The sequence below is a fragment of the Nomascus leucogenys genome, chromosome 17, assembly GCF_006542625.1.
Source record: "Nomascus leucogenys isolate Asia chromosome 17, Asia_NLE_v1, whole genome shotgun sequence".
Lineage (NCBI taxonomy): Eukaryota > Metazoa > Chordata > Mammalia > Primates > Hylobatidae > Nomascus > Nomascus leucogenys.
In genome coordinates, this window is record NC_044397.1 from 26,353,799 (window position 1) to 26,379,172 (window position 25,374).

Sequence of the window (25,374 nt, forward strand, 5' to 3'; positions counted from 1 at the left end):
TGACTTACTCTTCACATTTTTACGATGTTTAAATTGTAAAAGAGTCTTTAACTATCTTCAAGCTGTACAGAAAAAAAAAAATCCATGGGCAATGTTAGAATTAAACTTTTTTTTTTGCGAGACAGAGATTCACTCTGTCATGCAATGGCATGATCTCGGCTCACTGCAACCTCCGCCTAAAAGGTTCAAGCAATTCTCATGTCTCAGCCTCCCGAGTAGCTGAGATTACAAATATGCACCAACATGCCTGGCTGGTTTTTGTATTTTTAGTAGAGACAGGATTTCGCCACATTGGCCAGGTCAGTTTTGAACTCCTGGACCAAAGTGATCCACCTGCCCGGCCTTCAATCATGCTTTTAATGTGCGGGTTTAAATCCTGTTTTTGCCTGTATTATCCAATAGCATTATTTAACCTGATTCATCTTTTAACTATTTTGAATTAGAGTAAAGCTCCATATGATTCAACAATGGTTTTCAAACTTGTACAAGTGGCAAAGCAGCTTTAACAATGAGATCATTGAAATACTGAAAATTTAAATTCACTCTAAAGTCCAAAACAGATTTCATAGATATGAGAATGACGGGCCAGGAGCGGTGGCTCACGCCTGTAATTCCAGCACTTTAGGAGGCTGAGGCAGGTGGATATCTGAGGTCAGTTCGAGACCAGCCTGGCCGACATGGTGAAACCCCGTCTCTACTAAAAATACAAAAATTATCTGGTTGTGGTGGCAGGCGCCTGTAATCCCAGCTACTCGGGAGGCTGAGGCAGGAGAATCGCTTGAACCCAGGAGGTGGAGGTTGCAGTGAGCTGAGATCGTGCCACTGCACTCCAGCCTGGGCAGCAAGGGCGAAACTCCATCTCAAAAAAAAAAAAAAAAAAAAAAAGAAAATGGCCGGGCGGGGTGGCTCACACCTGTAATCCCAGCACTTTGGGAGGCTGAGGCAGGCAGATCACGAGGTCAGGCGATCAAGACCATCCCAGCTAACACAGTGAACCCCTTCTCTACTAAAAATACAAAAAATTAGCCGGGCGTGATGGCAGGCACCTGTAGTCCCAGCTACTCAGGAGGCTGAGGCAGGAGAATGGCGTGAACCTGGAAGGCAGAGCTTGCAGTGAGCCGAGATCGCACCATTGCACTCTAGCATGGGCGACAGAGCAAGACTGTGTCTCAAAAAAAAAAAAAAAAAAAAGATACTACATGACACTCCTCTATGCCACTAGTTTTTTCTTCTTAAATATGCATAAGACAATTAAGACACATTTGAGTGTTATTATGATCTGATATTTGTTTTATTAACCATTAGAAAAGATTTGAAAAAACAAATTCCATTTTAATAGTGAGACAACACAGTAGAGCTAATCAGGGAATATTAATGTTTTGCTATTCGGGAATTACTAAGGGGGAAATTTGCAGGAAACTTTAAGGCAAGAATATTGCAAATAAGTTGCCAAAAATATATGCTTATAGCCACAGCAAAATGAAGATTTAGCATGCTTGTCTTTGCTCCCAAATATTTTAAATGCAACCTTATTAAACTATGATGTTTTTAAAATTAATACTTGTGCTTATATAAAATTCAGTGATTTAAGTACATGATACTCATTTGGTCACATTTTCTGCTATTACTGTTCGGCTTCCCAAGAATTTCATTCAATCAGCAAGTTTAGTTCACACAAACGTTAAGGCACATAGTCATGAAACAAGCTAATTTTAATTCTGAAGTGTGTTAAAGTAATCTGCTCCCCTCTGCCCCAAACACATATACATAGCTGCTTATTCATACCTGTTTGCTAAAAACTCGTGCACCTCCTTACGGTTAAATATAATTTGGGAAATGAATGATGTAAAATATAAATCATAATTATAATTCCTTTTAAAGAAATTAGTATTTTTCTTTAGTTACTTCAAGCCACAATCCTTAATTCAATGATCCCAGAATTCTTTATAAAACCATCCTTGGTATATGAATATCTTATTTAGACCCCAAAATATCTGTGATTATGATGAATTTATGATGATGAAAAAAGACACCAACTTTTATAGGGGTTGATGAAAAAAGACACCAACTTTTATAGAGATCCCTGAATATACGAGAGCTAACTAGGCACAAGGATTAAACTTTCTATGACTTGCTGTAGAATGTGTGCCTTGCTAAGTAGGGATTAGCTTCTGAATAAAATGTGAAAACTGAGATCACTCACTCATTCTTTTCAGAGAATAAGTGAGATATATTGTCAGTTAAAAAGATGAAACAAATATGGGAAGTCGGGCACTAATATTAGTTGGCAAAATTTACAAAGGTTTTAATTACATACCTCTTTAAAAAAAGAAAACCTAGGCAAAACAGACATATATTAAAAACAACAGTTTCAAATTTCTTCCAAGTTTGCTTTTAAATGAAGGTTTAAAAAGCAGATCAACTCTAGATTTCGTACAGTCCAACTTGCTGTGAAATACTGAAACTAACTTTCCTTTAAGAAATGTTAAGGAGGCACACTTTCTAGTGGCTGATACCCTCTTCCAAACCAAAAGTAGTAAGAAGGTAAGGGTATGAACAGCAAAGTTGTGTAACATTTTCTTATTTCTATAATTTTACTTATTCTGGATACTTTTAGAAAATAAAGTCACGTTTTAACTAAGACTGTTAATTAAGTATAAAACTATTTGTTGTTGTATTTGCAGTTACAGTATCCTACAAATATGTGCAGCAAGCCCATGAAGCACTTCCACCGTCGATACTGCTATTTCAGTATTTAATATATACAAAATGTTTCTATTGAACAGAACCAAGGTATTCACAATAAGCTGCAGAAAAACCCATGCAATTAACAAAGAATGAAATTTATAAATTAAAAACATTGTCATCTATACATAATGTACAATCATGCATTTAAAAATGAATACTATACGTCTAATAAGAATAAATTTTCACAGTCAACTGCTGCTGCACGAATATTTGCTAATGCAAATGAATAAAATCTTAGTAAATTCTGCATTAATATTTTAACCCCCAGAAGTTGAAACTTTTCTCATTTTTCTTGAAAGCTGTCAAAAGTTGACATATGCAGGAAAAGTTCCAATTCTTTCGCATTTCATTTGAGGTTTTTAACCAGTAACAAACTTCCTAAACCTCAGTCCCAACAAACATGAATTAAACAAACAAACAAACAAACAAAAGTATAAACACTTTTATCAGTTCACCAAAAATTCAAATAAAAATGTTCAATTTTACTTAAAAGTATTTTACATGTTTCACCAGAATATGTACGGGTGTAAGAAAGTATGAAATAAAATGTATAGTTCCGTTACTAGTTTTGCTTTCACATCTCAGTAAGATAATTAAATTTCCTGAAAAACCACGCATAGCAGCCAAGAAAAATACAATATATGAAAAAAAAAGATCTTACATAATGAACTTACAAAATTGAACTTACATAATAAGTCACTGTCCTTCAGGGTTTGAAATGTTAACTTTGCAAAGAGTCTCTTCTTTGAAATTGTGCTATTATTTCAGAACTTGTTTCCTCAATCAAGAAATCCAGTGATGTTTTAAAAAACCTTCAATTTTCTCTGAAAATACTAAATAGAATTTTCATGGGATGGTGATCTCCAACGTGACTGTAGATTTTTTATTACAGAGTTTGCCATACTACTTAGTTTCTCGTGCATTTCAAATAGTTGGCTTCCTGAATAATTATGAAGATCTTCTGAATCCAGCTGAAGAGCAAGAGCACTAATCTGTGCCACAAGGTTTTTGGATAACGGAGTTTCTAAAGCAACAGGATCAATTACATCTAAAAAAGAAAAAAAAAACAAAACACAATTAAATCTATACCAGACAAAAACTAAATTATTTACATGATCTTTTAAGTTAGTCCAAGTGCCTAGGTTTCAAATTGAGAGAGCAGGCTTAGGTCTTCATGAGGACAAGCAGACAAAAAAATCTACCATAGCTGCTGCTGCTGCTGCTGCTTCTTATTATTATTATGAGATGGAGCCACATTCTATTGCCCAGGCTGGAGTGCAGTAGCATAATCTCAGCTCACTGCAACCTCTGCCTCCTAGGTTCAAGCCATTCTCCCGCCTCAGCCTCCCAACTAGCTGGGATTACGGGTATGCAACACCACATCCAGCTAATTTTTGTATTTTTAGAAGGGGCAGGGTTTCATATTGCCCAGAGTGGTCTCGAACTCCTGACCTCAAGCGATCCACCCACCTTGGCCTCCCAAAGTGCTGGGATTACAGGCGTGAGCCACCATGCCCAGCCCACCACAGCTTATTATTCTGTGCTATTCTCATAGATTATTCTGTGCTATTAAAGAAATTTAAAAATAGGTAGACTACTTCATTTATTAATAGAACTAGAAGAGAAAGCATATAGTTTAAATCCTTGAGACCTTGATGGAGAAATTGACAAGAAAAACAAGTAGACACATTTGATGTCCAATCAATTAGTTTTTCATATAGTTCAAATTAAACATAAAATAATTGTTGAAATAATAAGGCATGGTCAAATTAGACTAAAAAAAATAACAAAATATTTCAAGAAAGTCAGCTGATCTTCTAAATAAAATTATCCCACTTTTGCTAAAATATACCTGAGGCAAGTCTTTCTTCATCAGGTGACAGAGATTTATTTTCTATTCCATTTACTGTTTTTTCAGAAATATCAAAAACTGGAATCTCTTCTAGTCCACGAGTCTTCACCTTGATTACAGTTGGAGCAGAAAAAAGGCAAAACAAAAACAAAAACAAAAAAACAACAACAAATTGAAATTTACTTTTAATAGGAATAATAGTACAAACACTGGAAAACATGTTGGGTAGAACCTATGTTCTACCACCCATCACAATTAAGCGCTAATACTGCTAAAAAAGTAGGTTTCAACTACACAAAATAAAGCATTACAAAGTATTTCCTCAAAGAGAGGGTTAGAATTTAACAATATTTAATAATGGTTTTCTCAGGAAATATAGCCATGGCAGCTAAGAAAATTACATTCTATTTCCCAAGTTCAAGAATACGGTATAAAAAAAGTCTATACCAGAGATTTCCAAGCTTAAATAAAACACAGAATTTAAAAAAAAACAACACACAATTTTCTGGCTGGGTGCGGTGGCTCACCCCTGTAATCCCAGCACTTTGGGAGGCCGAGGTGGGTATAGATGACTTGAGGTCAGGAGTTCAAGACCAAGCTGGCAAACATAGTGAAACGCCCCCTCTACTAAAAACACAAAAATTACGGTGCCTGTAATCCGAGCTACTCGGGAGGCTGAGGGAGGAGAACTGCTTGAGTCCAGGAGGTGGAAGCTGCAGTGGGCCGAGATCACGCCCCGCCCCTGCACTCTGGCCTGGGTGACAGTGACACTGTATTTAAAAAAAAAAAAAAAAAAAAAAAAAGATACAATTTTCTTAAGTGTTCCTAGGACCTATGGACCACTGATTGAGAAAATACTAAGTTCAGAAAGTTAACTTTCTGAAAATAATAAGTTCAGTAACCATATGACTCAACAATTCCACTTCTAGGTATATATACGAGAGAAATGAAATCATCTATCCATATAAAAACTTGCAGACACAGCAGCATTATTTGTAATAGCAAATGGTGGAAACAACCCAAATGTCTGTCAACTGGATAAACAAAATGTGGTATATGCATATAATGGATATTATTCAACCAAAAAAAGTCCAGGACCAGACAGATTCACAGCCGAATTCTACCAGAGGTACAAGGAGGAGCTGGTACCATTCCTTCTGAAACTATTCCAATCAATACAAAAAGAGGGAATCCTCACTAACTCTTTTTATGAGGCCAACATCATCCTGATACCAAAGCCTGGCAGAGACACAACAAAAAAAGAGAATTTTAGACCAATATCCTTGATGAACACTGATACAAAAACCCTCAATAAAATACTGGCAAACTGAATCCAGCAGCACATCAAAAAGCTTATCCACCATGATCAAGTGGGCTTCAGCCCTGGGATGCAAGGCTGGTTCAACATACGCAAATCAATAAATGTAATCCAGCATATAAACAGAACCAAAGACAAAAACCACATGATTATCTCAATAGATGCAGAAAAGGCCTTTGACAAAATTCAACAGCCCTTCATGCTAAAAACTCTCAATAAATTAGGTATTGATGGAACGTATCTCAAAATAATAAGAGCTATTTATGACAAACCCACAGCCAACATCATACTGAATGGGCAAAAACTGGAAGCATTCCCTTTGAAAACTGGCACAAGACAGGGATGCCCTCTCTCACCACTTTCTGTTCAACATAGTGTTGGAAGTTCTGGCCAAGGCAATGAGGCAAGAGAAAGAAATAAAGAGTATTCACTTAGGAAAAGAGGAAGTCAAACTGTTCCTGTTTGCAGATGACATGATTGTATACTTAGAAAACCCCATCGTCTCAGCCCAAAATCTCCTTGGGCCGATAAGCAACTTCAGCAAAGTCTCAGGATACAAAATCAATGTGCAAACATCACAAGCATTCATATACACCAATAACAGACAAACAGAGAGCCAAATCATGAGTGAACTCCCATTCACAATTGCTTCAAAGAGAATAAAATACCTAGGAATCCAACTTACAAGAGATGTGAAGGACCTCTTCGAGGAGAACTATAAACCACTGCTTGACAAAATGAAAGAGGACACAAACAAATGGAAGAATATTCCATGCTCATGGATAGGAAGAACCAGTATCGTGAAAATGGCCATACTGCCCAAGGTAATTTATAGATCCAATGCCACCCCCATCAAGCTACCAATGACTTTCTTCACAGAATTGGAAAAAACTACTTTAAAGTTCATATGGAACCAAAAAAAGAGCCCGCATTGCCAAGCCAATCCTAAGCCAAAAGAACAAAGCTGGAGGCATCATGCTACCTGACTTCAAACTATACTACAAGGCTACAGTAACCAAAACAGCATGGTACTGGTACCAAAACAGAGATATAGACCAATGGAACAGAACAGAGCCCTCAGAAATAATACCACACATCTACAACCATCTGATCTTTGACAAACTTGACAAAAACAAGAAACGGGGAAAGGATTCCCTATTTAATAAACGGTGTTGGGAACCATTTATTGGCTACTACTACTGGCTAGCCATATGTAAAAAGCTGAAACTGGATCCCTTCCTTATACCTTATACAAAAATTCAAGATGGATTAAAGACTTAAATGTTAGACCTAAAACCATAAAAACCCTAGAAGAAAACCTAGGCAATACCATTCAGGACACACGCATGGGCAAGGACTTCATGTCTAAAACACCAAAAGCAATGGCAACAAAAGCCAAAATTGATTAATGGGATCTAATTAAACTAAAGAGCTTCTGCACAGCAAAAGAAACTACCATCAGAGTGAACAGGCAACCTACAGAATGGGAGAAAATTTTTGCAATCTTCTCATCTGACAAAAGGCTAATATCCAGAATCTACAAAGAATTATTCAACCTCAAAATGGAAATTTTTGAGGATAAACCTTGAAAACATTATGCTACGTGAAAGAAGCCAGTCACAAAAGATCACAAGTTGTACGACCCCACTTTTATGAAATATCCAGAATAGGCAAATCTATAGAGGAAAAGTAGGCATTGGCTGGGCAGTGGAAATGAGGACTGATAGCTAATGGGTCAGTGTTTCTTCTCTGGGTGATAAAAAAAGATTCAAAATTAGATCATGGGGAATATTATTTAACTCTGTGAATATATTAAAAACTAACTGCACACATAGGGTAGGTGAATTTTACACGATGTAAATCATACCTCAATCAAGTTGTTAAATAAAAACTAATTCTCATAGACTTTCCCAAGACCCGTGGAAACTGAGTAAGAAAATACTTCAGAAACTAAATTCAATCTGTGAGACAGAAAATTACTAGTAGTTTTGGTTTTCTCTTATGAGTAACCGGTTAACGAATGTTTAGAAGATCACAAATAAGTTAATATAAAATCAAGGACCTTCAAGAATACAGCAGAAGTCTTCACTGGCTGGCAAACCCCAGGTCTGAGAAATTCTGATTCAGAACACTGCTTTTTCTATTTTTCATTTATTCAAGACTTCTGATACAGGTTGAGTATGCCTTCTCCAAAAATGGAATCTTTTTTTGGATGGAATGGAATCCAAAATTTGAAGCTTTTTGAGCACTGACATGATGCCCAAATGCTCTATGAGCGTTGTGGATTTCCAGATTAGGGCTGCTAAACTGGCAAGTAGCTGCATAATGCAAATACCTCAAAAGTGAAATAAATCTGAAGTCCAAAACATTTCTGGTCCTAAGCAATTCAGATAAGGAGTACTCAACCTGTAGTGTCAATGGATAGAGGGTCTCTGAATGTGCTTCAGTAGTCTGTGAATCCTTCTGAAATTGTATACAAAATTTTCTGTATAGTTTTATAGCAGGGAAGAATCTTAGCTTTCATCAGAATCTTGAAAAATGCCCATGACCCAAAATGTTCATGTGCACAATACTGACAAAAATGAGAAATAAGAAAAATAAGTCACAAATGTGGTAGGCATCAACATCAAAATACTGTGACCTACAAATCTGTATGGTTTTGGTGGATGTTTGGATTTGAACATCTAGGTTTTAGCAGTAGCAGCCATGGAATCAAATACGGAATGGTGGAAATGAAAGAGAAGGGGATGAACAGAATTCAAAGAGAAAACAATTTAAAAATTTATCTGAGGTGCAAGGCATAAAGACAGTACAAAATAAATGAATCAATTTGCCTGTGCCATTATGAAGTGATCTTTTAACAAACTTCTGTAACTGTACTGTTACATCATTTATTAATATACATCGTAACTAACATCTAAGTTTTTACCTGCTGCTCATGATATATTCTGAGAGCCTTTTTTACATTGGACACTTTTGGAGAACGGATAGGAAGAGTTTTTATTTCAGATGCTGTAAGAGTACTCAAATCACCAATAGTTTTTATATTCTTAGCTCTAATGAGTTGTCCCAGGCCTCTCGCCCTAAACAAAACAGAAACAGGAAATTATAACTATACAGTTTTATTTATATGCTATTTGCAAGAGTTTATCCAGTTGAATTTCCCCATTTAAGCTCAATCATAACTGAGGTTAGTCCACAGTGAAGACAGGCACATGTATGTGTAATTTAAAACAAAATTCGAATCTGATGTGTATGTCTGGAATAAGCAATAGTACTGGCAACTGAATGAGCCCATTGCATGCCTTGTGCTTCTACATACATCTCATTAATAGATAATTCTTAAGTATGCATAATCCCCTCTCCAACTTTAATCAGAAATGGACTTGGTATGTCTGATACATATTACTGAATCATTAAATTCCTCAGAGAAGTTTAAGAATACTTCATCTCCTATTGGGGATTATGCTATGACAGGGCAGCTTGATAATTCAATTAAAGAGAAACCATCTCAAGGCATCACAAACTACCTGTAATAATTCTTTTAATCAAGATATAGTGAACGATCTACACACACACATTTAAGTTTCCAAGACTTAAAACATCAAGGAAACAAACTTCTAATTAGAAAGAAAAAACAGCTGATGAACAAGTTTTATATATGTAAGTCTCATGCTTCTTCCATGTGATGACTTAATAGCTGTGTGGTTTTGTTAACTTATCTTTGTAAACTTCATCCTATAAAGTAGAAATGATATTCATATTCCTCATAAGGTTTATATTTGGATTAAACAAGATAATGGATATAAGGGTTCAATGCAGCACCTGAAATATTATGCATACATCTTACTATATTAAATGTTTTTCATATTGCCTTATCTGGCCTACCTTCTCAGTTGCATTTTTATTTAAAAAATAAACTGTGTGTGAGGAGTATATGCCAATCAATTCTAAACATGAGAACCAAGCGTTCAGGTAAGTCCTCTTAAATAAGTGGCATCTTGGAATATAAGCAAGCCTAAATAACCACTTACCACATGTTTGATGTAATCTGAGGTAAAATGATGTCAACTGGTGCCACACAGTTCACCAATGCTGGGTAAACACTTTCTGTTGGGCATGGTATGGATTCTCTGGCCATTTCTGAAATCTTAGAATAAATTTCAGAAGCTGTTACACAGAGGTCAACTGATTGAACATGAAAATATAAAGTGACATGAAAACTAAAGCACTTCTTACTAAACACTTCTTTGAGCTCTTAAATTTAGGGCTACGTGATCCTGGGGACAGAAATCCTTTGGCTGAAGTGGTATTATGCTAGATAGAAGAAAGGAGAGAAAAAAATACTCAGAACCCTAGATGACTATAATTTTACAATTTTTACAACTTAGACTGCAATCATTTCTTTAAAATTTCAAAAAACATAAAAAGAGTAATCTAGTACCTAATCAATTACTTGCTGGATCATTACTGCCTCTTACCACCTCTTCTCTTCCTTTCTGCTTACCATGTAGCAGAAAAAAGAATGTATTTTAAACTAAGGAAGAAGTTTTTCACATATATAGTTCATTTTATGACACATCATGTACATGTAATTCTGTGTCGGTATACATATATGTATATTTTAAAGCCTATAGCTTACCTTAGATTGTGCAGTAGGAGAAGTTTTAACACTTTTTCCTATGGGAGAACTATTTGAAGAATGGGACCTAACAATAGAGCACCGTCTATCAATGTCATCTGCCAATCCTGCTTGGTATATTGGATCTGCAAAGGAGACACGGCGAACCTGAAAACACAAGTCAGGATTTTACTTAACAAAACTAAAGTTTTTAAAAAATTACACCATAAATTTTCATTATGAGGTTACCCAAAAACAGAATGTGGGTTTAGAAAATTTATTTCACTAGAAGTCAGCTGCACAGTTCCCAGCAACTGCCTTCACAGATCATATTAACTCAATACCACAATTCATTCTAATTTTCTGTATTTTAAACTGTCTCTGCCTAATACCAAAGATGGTGAAAAAGGCACAGTAACAAAAAGTTAACGAAGCCATATGTGGCAGTTAAAAGTGTATGATCTGATTCTAGTAACTTTATGGGATTACCAGACTAGAAAGATGACTGATGTAAAAACAGAAATAGGCCAGGCGCAGTGGCTCACGCCTGTAATCCCAGCACTTTGGGAGGGCGAGGTGGGGGGATCACGAGGTCAGGAGTTCAAGACCAGCCTGACCAACATGGTGAAACCTTATCTCTACTAAAAATACAAAAATTAGCCAGGCTTAGTGGCACATGCCTGTAATCCCAGCTACTCAAGAGGCTGAGGCAGCAGAATCACTTGAATCCGGGAGGCAGAGGCTGCAGTGAGCCGAGATTGTGCCACTGCACTACAGCCTGGGCGACAGAGTAAGACTCTATCTCAAAAAACAAACAAACGAAACAAAAAACAAATAACTTAATCTCTAGATTCTCAGCAGAAGAATTTTCAGTGTATCTTGCAAAGTTTAGACACATGAATAACAGGAACAGGGATTTTGAAGGAACATTTTTTTAATCTTTTTTTTTTTTTTTTTTTTGAGACAAGTCTCACTCTGTCGCCGGGCTGGAGTGCAGTGGCACAATCTCAGCTCACTGCAAACTCTGCATCCTGGGTTCAAGAAATTCTCCTGCCTCAGCCTCCTGAGTAGCTGTAACTACAGGTGTGTGCCCCCATGCCCAGCTAATTTTTGTATTTTTAGTAGAGATGGGGTTTCTCCATGTTGGTCAGGCTGGTCTTGAACTCTCGACCCTCAGGGGATCCACCCGCCTTGGCCTCCCAAATCCCATGCCTGGGATTACAGGTGTGAGCTACCGAGCCTGGCCGAAGGAACACTTTCAAAGTGTGTTTGTTGAAGGCAAAAAACAAGGTGTCGTGTCTATATACTCATGCTTGTATATCTAAAATGTATTCTACAATGAATAGCAGGTTCAAGTTCAAAATTAAGGAATGCCAACATCATACCTTTTCAGGACATCTATTTTGTTAAGTAGAAGACAAATTGAGTTATGTAAGTACATTTAACTTTTCCTATTTTTTTTATTCATTCATTCAACAAACTATGTGCAAGGCACAGGGCCTGAAGCTAAAGCAGATATATAGATAATCCATCTTTTCTAAAGTAAAAGATCTATAATTTAGCTGAGGAAATGGGGACATAAATAACTATAAATAAGATAACATCTACAAGTTGATGAAGGCACGAGATTTTTTAATTAGGTATGGTCTGGAACATGTATGTAAAACGTAAAACAGCATAATGTTCCGACACATGACAACTACTAAATCTGCTTTATCAATGGCAGTGTTGCCTGCATTCCTAAATCAGTTTCCTCATATGATATTATGGTATGGGGAGCAGAAAAGATGCTAGGAGCCTTATTAATTTTGCCAAAGGTGAACAATGTGCACAGTTGCAAAAAGATCTTTAGTGTTGTAAAACGAAAGACTTATCTAAAAGGCCTCAGTCTCCTTTTTTCGAAATCTTTTCTTCTACCTACCTTTTCCCTAGCAACCATTATGGTAAATAATCAAATGAGTGGCCATATAATTGTAATATTTTGTCATTCACCAGAGGTCACTGCATGGCCAAAATATCCCAACCAAACACTGGGTTCCTTAATATTCAGCCTCATTCCCCTTACCTTATTAACAGGTGATGAGATTTCATCTTCTTGGGATCTTTTTAGTCCTCTCTTTAAAATGCTCGTAGATGGAGAAGCCAAAGGAGACCAGACACAGCGTGTCTGCATGCCACTAGGACTGTCATTTGCTGACACAAGTGAAGGATCAAGTTCCCTTTGTTTTTGAGGAGATGCATTATTGTCTCCTATTATTAGTTCAGAGATAGCTGTTCCAGATGTCAGAGACTGTGATGGTTCCTCCACTTTCTCTGAAGTATGGTGATCTTCCTGTAAAATATCACTTTCCATTACCATTTGATTGTTATCTAATTTTTCTTCAGATTTACTACACTCAGTATTTGTTTCAGTTTTATTAGCGTCAATGATTCCTTCTTCAATGCTCATTTCAACTGTGTCACAAAGAAAGTTGTCCATTTCTGCAGTCAACATTTTTGTTTCAGCTTCATCAGGCTTTGAGGTTTTGGTAGTTATGCCCTCATTCTCTGTTTCACCATCATGGCCAGTTTCAGCCTTCACCTCGCCAATCATCATTTCTTCATAATTTTTCATTTCAGTATTCGTTTCTTCAGATGAGTATGGATCAGATACATCATTTCCTCCATCTAGTTCCCCAGTTGCTGTTTGTTCAGAAATCTCAGTTTGAGCACTCAATTTTACAGGTGTAGTATTATCAGAAAGACTAATATCTGAATTAAATTCCTCAGTTGTTACTTCTTTGGCATTCAGTTTAGCTGTGTCTGCTTTAGAGTCATCATTTCTTTTATTTTCCATTGCTGCTTCTTCAGAAATACCACTTTTGGTTCTCTCTTGTTCATAGAAGCTAGCTTCATTTCCTACATCCAATTCCATAGTTTTTACTTTCTCTGGATTGGATTCTGTTACTTTACATGCATTTCCTTCAACAGTAACATTCTCTAGACTCAGTTCCATTTTTGGGGTTTCTTCTGGTTTTTCTTCTTTTGTCTCCAAAGATTCCCGTGAAACATTTTTCGAGTCTCCTAAACATGGGCCAACAGTTTTAAAATTTTCTTTAGGTGACTCTTGGCTTTCAAGAGACATTGCTTCACTAGAATCCATATCACAAGTTTCCTCTCTAAAGTTTACTATTCCAGAAGGAAGAGATTCTTGCATAGTGTTTTCTTTTGATTTGGTTTCAGAAATAATTAATGAATCATTAATGGTATCATTATCCTCTTTGAGACCCAAATGAAAATTCACACTATGATGTTCATCTAAAAATTGTCCTTCAGAACATGGATTAGCTTGAGAAGTTTCTGATGTGCTTACAGGTGCTTGTACATCTGCCTTTTTTGTTTCACTAATCTCTACATCATTTTCTGTATTCTTTATCCCGACGAGTGACTTTTCCTGAGGTTGTGATTTTTCCCCACAGCAATCACAACCTTTAGATCTCCTCACCCTCCTACTTCTCTTGTGTTGGCATTCAAGTGTTTGAAAAGTTTTTTCTGAAAGTGAAGAAATATCTGACATCCCTATTTTTGAAGATTCTCCCAAACTACAATTATCAAAAGAGTCTCGCTTATGTAATCTCTTAATGGCATTTCTAGTCCTTAGATTTGATTCTGGCACAGGTAGACTTGTAAAGGAATATTCTGCATATTTGCTAGTTTCATTTTTTTCCTCACATGCATTTGGTAAATCATCAGGAACTTGCAACAAATCTGAAGTTACTGTAGAATCCTGACATATTACAGTACTACTTTCATCTTGTTTTTCACAAATCTGAGGTTTTATGCTTCCATCTTCTTCAGAACTTACTTTACAATCATGTGACTGATTTTCAGCTTTTATACATTCCTGTTTCACCACTTTCTCTTCTTGATCTTGAATGTCAACACTTTCGTTGCTTTTGTTTCTCCATTTTCCAGATCTCTTCTTCCTAGAACCTTCTTCTTTTGCCTCCGAACTATCAGATTCTGAGTTTTCAATGCTGGAAAGCAAACCCTGAGATGCTCTTCTTGTTTGATATCGTGTTCGGCCTCTGACTAGTTTCTCAGAGGACTTATCTACAATGTCCTGGGTACCATCCCCCTCAGACTTAATGTTCTCAGGGTCTGCCTTTTTTTTATTTTGTTCAGTTTCTGCATTAGCACTAGTTTCCCCAAGAGTCTTCTCATGTAAATTACTTCCTTTCTCAATTAAACTCTCCTGTAGAGTCTGTTCAGAAATCAGTTTTTGTTTAGGTAACACATCATCTTTTATATGCAATGGACTCTTCTGAAGAGGTTTTTCTTCTTCCTTACGTCGTTCCTTTTTTTGATGATTATTTTCCTTATCTTGGCTTTCAGTGGTAGACTCTACTACTTCTGAACGTCGCCTTGAAGACCGTCTAAGGGTTTTCTGATTTGGAGTTATCTGAACCTGACTATCCTCATTTACCATTTGATCTGCTGATATTACTACTGGCGGTGTATTTTCTTTGGATTCCAAATTAATTTCTACATTTTTCTCCTCTACAGTATTAGTTTCCAATAATACAGCATTTTCCATTGTTGTTGCTTTAAGCTTTGTATTGTCATGCTCCACTGCAGATTCAGAAAGATGAACCTGATTATCTGACACACATTCTGTTTGATTAAGCAAACCAGGTGGGTTATTTTCTAAGACTACAATGCCTTCAATAGATTCCTCAGTATTTTTCTCCGGCTCAGATCTCATTAAGGGCTTAGACCTTTTATTCCCTGTTTGTTCAGCTTTACCAGCTCTCCGGCTTGATCTCTTAGTTCCATTCACTATTTTTTCAGAATCAGATTTTGAAAAAGTCCCTTCTCTTTGCTTTGCTTTTGGTAGAAAATCTGTCTTAATCATGGTTTCCTGGTTGTTTTTCACTGTAACAGTTGATGAAATATTATTCAAGGGGGATGGACTAAAAGGTCTGTTTTCTGAACCATCAAACTTCTCCAAAGTAATAAAGGTTTGCCTCCGACTTGTAGGGTATGGGGGAGTTCCAGCAACAGTGGTATTAGAAACTGAACTACTGCTGACAACGCAAGAATTTTCTGTACTAGATGCACATTCAATTGATGTTTTCTTTGATGAAATTAAAGCTTTTTTTCTGTCATCATTATTACTGTTCGACATTTCTGGACTGGTTTTATCAAGAGAACCACACTCATTATTTGAAAGTGAGGCCTTTTCAAGATGTTCATCCATACCACAGTCTTCCGTGACATCTTGAGGAATGACAATGTCACTGTCCATTTGCTCCTCCTGCACAGAAATATATACATATATATACACACACAGATTAATAACTGGCAAATGAGTTTGACTTTCTGGGAAAACTTTAGTTTTAACTTCAGTAACCCAAAGATAATCACTAACATTCAATATATGGCAACTATTCCAAAGTTAGTGGTAGATGCCCAACAATTTGTGTTCCTAATTGTAAATATTCAAGAAAAGCCAAGTACTTTTACACACACACACACACACACACACACACACACACACACACTGACTAGTGTCTGCTGATATTCTGCTAGTATCTGAATGGGAGTTAAAAGCAAATCATACAATAAATCTACCATAAATCTTAAAATTAATAAAGGGAAGACCTGCAGACATTTCAGCAGTTTAACAGACTGTATAATGGAAGGGTGATTCTAAAAAGCCCAAAATATGAAATGCCAAACATACCGTAATCATCATCTTAGAATCCTCCTTTGGTTTTCTGGTTAAAGTAGGAATTTCCCTGAAATAAATATTAGTAAGAATATTGTTTTTATAATTATTTGAAAATGAATAAAACAGACATAAAAGTTTGATGGCTTCTGTACTTACATAGGCTCTTCCTGACTATCCTGAGTAAATAAGGTATCTTGGGAAACATCCAGATTATTATACATGGCAGGAATATCACACCTGAAAAAAACTGTATATAAGTAACTTCAAAAACCGGATGATATTCTTACAATTAGAAATTAAACTTATGGCCAGGTACGGTGGCTCACGCCTGTAATCCCAGCACTTTGGGAGGTTGACGTGGGTGGGCTGCTTGAGCTCAGGAGTTCAAGACCAGCATGGGCAACATGGCAAAATCCTATCTCTACAAAAAATAAAAAATTAGCTGGGCATGGTGGCGAGCATCTGCAGTCCCAGCTACTTGGGAAGTTGATGCGGGAGGATCACTTGAGCCCAGGAGGCAGAGACTGCAGTGAGCAGAGATCATGCCACTGCACTCCAGCCTGGGTAACAAAGAAAGACTCTGTCTCAAAAACATAAAACAAAACATAAAAAGAAAAGAAACTTACAATTCTACTAAATTGTTATAAAATCATGACCCAAATGCATATTTCCCGGAAATTCCATCAAACTGTCTTCCTCTCCCAATCTACCTCAGAGAAGAAATTCAGTTTATAAATATTTGGTAGGTTACTAGGTAGCTTTATACATTATGAAATGCATTTATGTACAGTATAACTTCTGGCATTAAAATTTAGTGCACGTGGCTGGGCCTGGTGGCTCACACCTGTAATCCCAGCACTTTGGGAGGCCGAGGCGGGTGGATCATGAGGTCAGGAGATCAAGACCCTCCTGGCTAACATGGTGAAACCCCATCTCTACTGAAAGTACAAAAAAATTAGCTGGGTGTGGTGGCACACGCCTGTGGTCCCAGCTACTAGGGACGCTGAGGCAGGAGAATGGCGTGTACCCAGGAGGCAGAGCTTGCAGTGAGCCGAGATGGCACCACTGCACTCCAGCCTGGGCAACAGAGCGAAACTCCGTTGTCAAAAAAAAAAAATTAGTACACATATTTTAGTTCTAAACACAAAGTTACAGTTTTCTTGCATGAAATCTAAGGCTGAACACCAAATACCCAACTCAAAATAAAAGGCCTACAAACCGCTTTGTTTTGAGAACTTCTTTTTGATGATCAGTTAATATTCTTTCCTTTGCATCTTTTCCTTCTGGAGGTATAAACACAAAGTCAGTAGATTTTTCCTCTTCCAAAAGAATTTCACTCTTTACTTTTAAAGATGAAGATTCAAGTTTCAGCTGCAGATGTGAAAAAATGAACAAATGTACATTTTAGTTTCCAATTTTCCAATATTTCTATCACTCTCTTCTAATAATGACACCATTTTTCAATAGTGATTATGAAGTTGATGATACTCATGATCAGTAACAAATTAGTACAATGTTCCCCACTTTCTTTCTGCCTCTAATAAATACTGAGAAAGTAGAAAGTATTAAACCTCTTTACAAAGTAGGCAAGTCTGTGCTTAACTACAAAGTATGGACAAAATCGTTCATCAGGCTAACACATGGAAATGAACTGATTTGGCAGCTAGAGAGTGCATTTGCAGCTCTTAAGTTGAGGCATGACTTAGTGAAAGTCGCCAATATATGCCCTACATACAAGTAACTTTGGTACTACAATGTTATCTTAATAAATGTTCATTGGAACCATTGCTTTAATTCTATTTATAGTTGCTACAAGAATGTGGCAAAGGTATTCTTAAAAAATAACACTTTTCTTTCGTTTCACCAGGGTCATGGTCTCAAGATTCTAGAATAACCTTTACTGGAGGTCATGGAAGACAGAACTGTTGTCTAAAAGTCAGTTAACTGGCAACTAGCATGAGCTTAACATAGGTGTCTTATCTAGGCATTATTTCTATTCAAAATATTAAGTTCTAAAATACCAATAATCCTAAACAAAAGTTCTAAAATATTTTCCTCTTGTGCTACCTATGTTAGTCATTCATAACTAGTCTCATTCCATCTCAAGGGGGCTGCTGCCTGGAATAACTACATGTAACAGTTGCTAAGCATTACACAGAAACTTACCTTTCCTAACCAGGAATCATCACCCAAGGCTTCTGGGTTACCATGCTATACTAGCAGTCTTTCTAGACCAAATGCCCTAAATTCCCCTGCAATCCCAACCTTTATTTAGTCTTTTATAGTTTTTCCATCCAATTTTTAAAGTTGTATGTAAGTTACCATATATTTTATCTCCAAAATTTTGATTAAACTTTTGAAAACATACTTTGGCTGCTGGTTTCATATTTTCTTTTTTATTCTTTGTTTGTGCCAAAAATGAATCTCTTTTTCCATTTGATTTTCTCTCCATGCCACTTATCTTCACATTTAGTTGTGAATTTTCTGTCTGTTTTATTAAAAAGGAAACAATTTCATTAAATACAACGGTAATATTTTGCTTTTCCTTTTCACGTTTTGAAAATTCCTGCCTAATAAATAGTAATTGCAAATATTGTCAAAATTTTTCTAATTATTCAATCCCATAAAAATCAAAGAAAGGAAAGCCACTGTCTAATTCAAAAATAGCAAATGGCTTTGGTGTCTCTTTTATAGTAGCTGTTTAATACCATTCAATTTTATGAATTCTGAAAATGAGACATATCACATAAATATATAAAGTGAATTAAATTACTAGATTCAAACACTCTACCTGTAACTGAAAATATTTCTAAGAGAATATTCAAAGCCATAGAACTTTAAACATTAAACAATTGAGGGTTAATAAAGCATGTATGATAGAGCATATTTCCCCTCAACACAATAGATAGCCTTTACAGACCAAATTCCACTGAACTCTTTAACAAGTCTAATTGTTAGTTATCTGGTGGAAAATTTTTACTTCAGCCAAAACCAAATGCGATACTTAGTTGGCTATAAGTCTTTTTTCTCCAAAAGATTCTAAACAAAAACTAGCTATACCCTAGCTGCTCCTGAATAGAAAAAAGTTTTCTAAGAACACTCCAGCTCACAAGTCTATAGTACCTGTGCCTTTAACTACTAGATCTTCAGGCAGTAATCAAATATTAGCCAAAGAAACTTTGCTCCTATGTGATGTGACAGCAAAGATGTGTTTTTCTGATAGAAGAAATGAGAAAATCAATTTTTTAAAAATGAGAAAATGAACAGCAGCTCTGGCTTAGACATGGCTTAGTAACCATTATTTCCAGTTTTTCCAAAGCAACAATTATGTATTTTACTCTTTGTGAACAGCACAGATGAGGTACCCGAGTTCAAAACAAATGATTAATGACAAGAATTAGAGATTTACATGAGAATCTCTAGTGAAAATCACAAAAGAAATTTGAGGCCACACAACTGACAACGTGGAAAAAGTCTATGTTACAAAACTCTTTTCTGTTCAGGTTCTACTTATTTATAACTTTCAACAAATAACTTAAATGTCCAAAAACAAATGAACAATAAAACCCCCCAACTTACTCCATCAGAATATGGTCCACTGGATTCCTCCATCATTTCAACAGTTTCCACACCAGGCAACAGGAGAAGAAATTTTTGTTTGGCTTGTGTTAGTACTGGTCTTTAAAAAAGTACATAAAATATACACCTTAAGTCAAGTAGTACTGGTGAACACTGATGATCTGTTAACAATAGCACTTTAATTTTTAGAGCAGCAAAATACATCTTTATTTTTAAAGACTGTTCCTTACTATGCATATATAAAACTGGGAGAAATTAGGCAATTTTTGTATTTTTCCCTGTACTTTTCTGAATTTCCAAATTTTTATCATGGAAAATTCCAATAAGAAGTACAATATTATATAAAGTATTCATGCCTAGCTTTAATAATTATCCAGGCAGGGCGCAGTGGCTCACACCTGTAATCCCAGCACTTTGGGAGGCCGAGGCAGGCAGATCATGAGGTCAGGAGATCGAGACCATCCTGGCTAACACAGTGAAACCTTGTCTCTACTAAAAATACAAAAAATTAGCCAGGCCTGGTGGCACGCACCTTCAGTCCCAGCTACTCAGGAGGCTGAGGCAGGAGAATCGCTTGAACCCAGGAGGCGGAGCTTGCAGTGAGCCCAGATTGCGCCACTGCACTCCAGCCTGAGCCACAGAGAGAGACTCTATCTCAAAAAAAAAAAAAAAAAAAAAAAAAAAAAAAAAATCATCCATTTCCTGTCCTCCTTGTCTCTTTTATTAAGGACAATTTAAACTGCTTTTCTTGGCTCCTGAAATCAAGGTTATTCTAAGCACCAACGAAAAGGTGAAATAATGTTTAATAATTATCATGTATTCCAAATGGTAATATTTCAACTAAGGAATCCTCTGTAACAATATCCCATAAGAAAAGATTATTTTGAATCAAAATATCAATTTATATGATCACAACAGAATAGTTAGTTTGCATATAAGTTTTGTTGTTAGCATACTTTAACTCTTCAGGATAAACCAACATCGTCACTTTAGCAAAAGTGGCATTCCAGAACTGAGCACTCTGTTTTCGAATCTGTTTATTCTTGTGCAGAAATACTATGCATAATAGTGGGGACAGTTGTTCAAGAAGTTCACTGTCATAAGTTCCGGTGTAGCTGAATTGCAGACAAGCAATAATTTCTCCCAGTAGCTTTTCTAACTAGGAAAAAGGAAAAAATAAAAGCAAAAAATATACTAAACATTAACTCACAGAATATATGTTGTTATTTCAATTTTTAAAATTAAGAAAATTTTAAACTAACCCCCATTGTTGCCTTAAATATATATCCCTCTTTATAACTAGACAAATTATCAGATGAATTTGCTTTGGTTATTAATATTACAGTTCAATTTTGAACTTATTTTCTATTAACAAAAGAAATTATGTTTTTGTAATAATTATAACAAGATAAATAGTTGCCTATATACGTTCACCTAGAAAACTTTGGGTCCGATCGCCATCATATACAAAGGGATGAGCTAAGAGTTGATTAACTAGTCTGGGCTCAGTGGTTCACGCCTGTAATCCCAGCACTTTGGGAAGCCAAAGCGGGCAGACTGCTTGAGCTCAGGAGTTTGAGACCAGCCTGAGCAACATGGCAAAACCTCGCCTCTACAAAAAATAGAAAAATTAGCCAGGAGTGGTGGTGTGTGCCTGTAGTCCTAGCTACTTGGGAGGCTATGGTGGGAGAATCACCTTAAGCCCAGGAGGGCAGGGGTGTGGTAAGCCGTGATCGTGCCACTGCACTCCCACCTGGGTGAGATTTTGTCTCCAAAAAAGAGTGCATTACTTAACATGAATTTAAAGTATTAAATCCTTAAAAAAAAAAAACAAAAACCCTGTAAATGTGTTCATATGGTGTTATTAAATGTCCATTAAAAATGAAGAATAGGCCAAGCGTGGTGGCTCACACCTGTAATCTTAGCACTTTGGGAAGCCGAGGCAGGCGGATCACTTGAGGTCAGGAGTTCGAGACAAGCCTGCCCAAATGGTGAAACCCTGTCTCTACTAAATATACAAAAAATCAGCTGGGTGTGGCAGCATGTGCCTGTACTCCCAGCTACTCAGGAAGCTGAGGTGGGAGAATCACTTGTTCCCAGGAGGTGGAGGTTGCAGTGAGCTGAGATCCTGCCACTGCACTCCAGCTTGGGTGACAACAGCGAAACTCTGTCTCTAGGAAAAAAAAAAAAAAGAAAGAAAGAATAACCCCTTTAAAAATCAGCAGAATTATGTTTAAGAAACTTATCTAAACCCTATCATTTTCTCATCATGAAAGTATGGTTTATAGACAATTGTCTATTTTTACCTTGTTGTTCAGACAACTATATACTTTAGGAACTTCATCAAGCCTAGGAAGGAAAACACATAAAATAGAATACCATTTATATTTCTGCAAGTTAACACTGTACTATCTATCAAGCTAATCCTAAGAAAAAGGTAATAAAGACATAATAAATATAAACTGATGATATAAAAAGGTGCCCAAATACTTAACAAGCAAAAAAACTCAAATGCTAAATATTAAGCATAAAACCATCCCATCTTTGAAAAATGAATCACAGAAAATATCTACAATAAGCCTCAAAGTAATAATCATATTAATTGCTGGTTTCTGTACATTTCTTTTAGGCATTATTTTTAATGAAATATAGACTTAAAAGATTTGCAAAGAAAAGTTCATGGATTTGGGGGTTGTATTGTACTTTACAAAATCTGTTCCTAAAACTTTCTCTGTTAATTTATGAAAGATAAACTGTCTTCTGATTGAACCACAAAGCTTGCTATAAAGAATATTCACGAATCCTTTCAAAATGCTTGTACAAGTTTGTTACTGGGGCGTTTTTTTTTCTTTCAGGTTTTAAGGCACTGCTTGCTTTGATTCAAATAAAGGGTGATGCAAAATTAATTCAATTTTTTTGGAGAGCAATTCAGAAACATAAACGTGTATACCCAGAAATAGTGGCAAATTTGGGCAATGGTTTACGTATAAATAATGTTCAACTGTTATGAGGGAAAACACTGGAAAAACATGTATGTCCACCAATCAGAAACTGAGTAAAAAGTTTAACAGAATCACATGTAGACATTTTTTAAAATGAGATTCTCATGTATATGGTACAAAGATAGAAATCCCTCAGTATCCATGGGGTATTAGCTGGGCGTGGTGGCGGCTAATTCCAGGACCACCCTCCTGCCAGGATACCAAAATCATGGATGCTCAACATTCTAATATAAAACAAGTTGTATCTGCATGTAACCTAAACACATCCTCTCATATGTTTTAAATCATCTCTAGATTCCTTATAATATCTAATACAATGTAAATAATTGTCATATTGTATTTATTTGCATTAATTTTATTCTTTTTAATTTTTCCAAATATTTTCAATCCAGGGTTGGTTGAATCCATGAATGCAGAACCCATGGATACAAACAGCCAACTGTATTAAGTGCATACCATGTAATTAATTGCAAAACAGCATGTCAAGTAAGCTTTCCTATCTATCATGCATTTAATAGGTATGCTTGTTTGTAGAAACAATTCTGAAAAGGTAAGCATTGAAAAGCAAAGGGAAAGGGAAGTAACAGGCAAAACAGAAAGACTTCCAATTTCTCTCTCATATTTCTATACTACTTGAACTATCTTTTCAACAAAAGTGTAGTTTATTACCCTCTCTACAAAATTGTCAAGACTACCATCTACAACACAGCTGATTAAAAAATAAAAGTTGCTACCTATATTTAAATTGTATACATTTAATTCAAAGCTACTTTGTCCAAAATACTTACTTTGAGTTTTCATAAAATAATGCCAGAGGTCTTGTTAAAGTTGCAAATATTTTTCGGATCATAGAAGGCAAAGAAATATGTCCAAGTACACTGGAAATAATGCTGGTGATTGAGTTGCCAATAGTGAAGAGGGTATCGGAATGTGCTTCCTTGAAGCTCAGAGTGTGGAAAGAATAGATCACTTTCACAATAAGTTTAAATAAAGAAGTCAATTTCCCTAGGGGCTCATTCTTCTTTTTGGACCAATCTGAAGGTCTCTGTGGTGCTAAAAACAAAAACTGAATTAATTAAAAACTCAAATAAATTGAAAATAGCGTCACTGTCCACTTTTACAATTTATAGCTCACATTTAAATGTTAGATACATCAAATACATGTCCATTTGTTGACTGACACCCCAAACAAATCATAACATAATGTACCATTAATGGATAAGTATCACCAGAACATTATCTTTACAAATGAGAATGGGAGACGAAAACTACTTGGTGGATCATGAATATGAATTCCAGAAAAACAAGTCCATTTTTTCTTAGGAATTACAAAATGCATCTCAAGCTTTTATTTTACATTTCATAAAATTTCAACAACTAATATGCAAGAAAGTACTAAATTACGTAAGATAGGTTCCAAATTTAAATTTTGAAAGTTAGTTTTAAAAACAAAAAATTTCCACTAAGAATGACGGACCATTTTTTTGCTCATCTATAGTACATTGATCCCTACAAATAACATTGAACAAGTCAGAGATGCAAAGCTGAGAAAGAATGCAGTAAGTCTACTGCCTATTTCCTAGATATAAAGAAAAAGATTTGTCCTAAAAGTACTGTCTGATTTTCTTTTGTACCCTTAGATAATCCCTCTGTAAACATCTACCTAGAAGAATAAACCCACATAGCTCTTGCCCCAAAAATTTACCCATTCCAAAATTACTTGTTTCTCTCAATCAATTCATTCTTTTAAGGAATGAGATCTCAAATTTAACAAAAAATGAATGCTTAATTAAAACTAATCTCATATGGTAACATGAAAAACAAGTGTTGCTACTAAAAGGAAGTTGATCTTTCTCCTTGGAATCAATTTCTCAGACATTAATGTACATTGAAAAACTATATCCAGAAATTCCAACAGAATGTTGAGGTGAGCTGACAGCCCTTGTCAGGAGACTGGTTACATACAAGTGAATGATCAAGTTGTAAATACATTAAGGGTAACAAAAACCAGGTTTCTCACTATTAGAGACAGTAGAGACAAACACAGAAAAGGAATGAATAGCATAATCCATGTGATATTAGATGGTAAATGAAAGTGTATCTAGAGAAACAAGTAATAATTGTGCCACAGTAAGTATTTAGTAATTAACCTTACAGTGGAAAACCTGGCAGATGCCATCCTCAAACAAACAGGAAGTGTTAACATCACCAGTAATGGGAAAATAATGAACTGAAAAAGAACTACAGCATTATTTCTGTGGTACTCCAGTAATGAATGGACCCTGAATCTAATCTTAAAGCAATATGATAATCCCAGATTGAGAGACTCTAAGAAAGTAAAATTGCCTTTTTTTTTTCTTTTTGAGACGGAGTCTAGCTCTGTTGCTCAGGCTGGTGGAGTGCAGTGGCATGATCTCAGCTCACTGCAACCTCTGCCTCCTGGGTTCAGGAGATTCTCCTGCCTCAGATTCCCAAGTAGCTGGGACTACAGGCGCAGACCACCATGCCTCACTAATTTTTGTATTTTTAGTAGAGACAGGT

At 36.0% G+C, this 25,374-nt stretch overlaps 1 protein-coding gene across 7 annotated transcripts in view; it reads right to left on the minus strand.

Annotated features, from left to right (window-relative positions):
• RIF1 (replication timing regulatory factor 1) overlaps positions 1–25,374 on the minus strand; it is a 97,946-nt gene that overhangs the window by 28,751 nt on the left and 43,821 nt on the right. For 6 of the 7 annotated variants that reach the window (XR_004026566.1, XR_004026563.1, XR_004026567.1 and 3 more), the window contains exons 22-36: positions 23,622–23,886; positions 22,138–22,180; positions 20,788–20,990; positions 19,832–19,931; positions 18,621–18,740; positions 17,472–17,623; positions 16,409–16,489; positions 16,265–16,319; positions 12,605–15,835; positions 10,561–10,707; positions 10,158–10,235; positions 9,953–10,068; positions 8,848–9,001; positions 4,601–4,709; positions 3,437–3,796 (exon numbers count right to left, since the gene is read on the minus strand). Coding sequence is in view for 1 of the 7 variants with exons in the window: in XM_012496511.2 (XP_012351965.1) it covers positions 3,582–3,796; positions 4,601–4,709; positions 8,848–9,001; positions 9,953–10,068; positions 10,158–10,235; positions 10,561–10,707; positions 12,605–15,835; positions 16,265–16,319; positions 16,409–16,489; positions 17,472–17,623; positions 18,621–18,740; positions 19,832–19,931; positions 20,788–20,990; positions 22,138–22,180; positions 23,622–23,886 (5,069 nt within the window). In the remaining 6 variants the exon portion in view is untranslated. Of the gene's footprint in view, positions 1–1,267; positions 3,797–4,600; positions 4,710–8,847; positions 9,002–9,952; positions 10,069–10,157; positions 10,236–10,560; positions 10,708–12,604; positions 15,836–16,264; positions 16,320–16,408; positions 16,490–17,471; positions 17,624–18,620; positions 18,741–19,831; positions 19,932–20,787; positions 20,991–22,137; positions 22,181–23,621; positions 23,887–25,374 lie in introns of those variants that run through there. The other variant, XM_012496511.2, reaches the window with a different exon arrangement.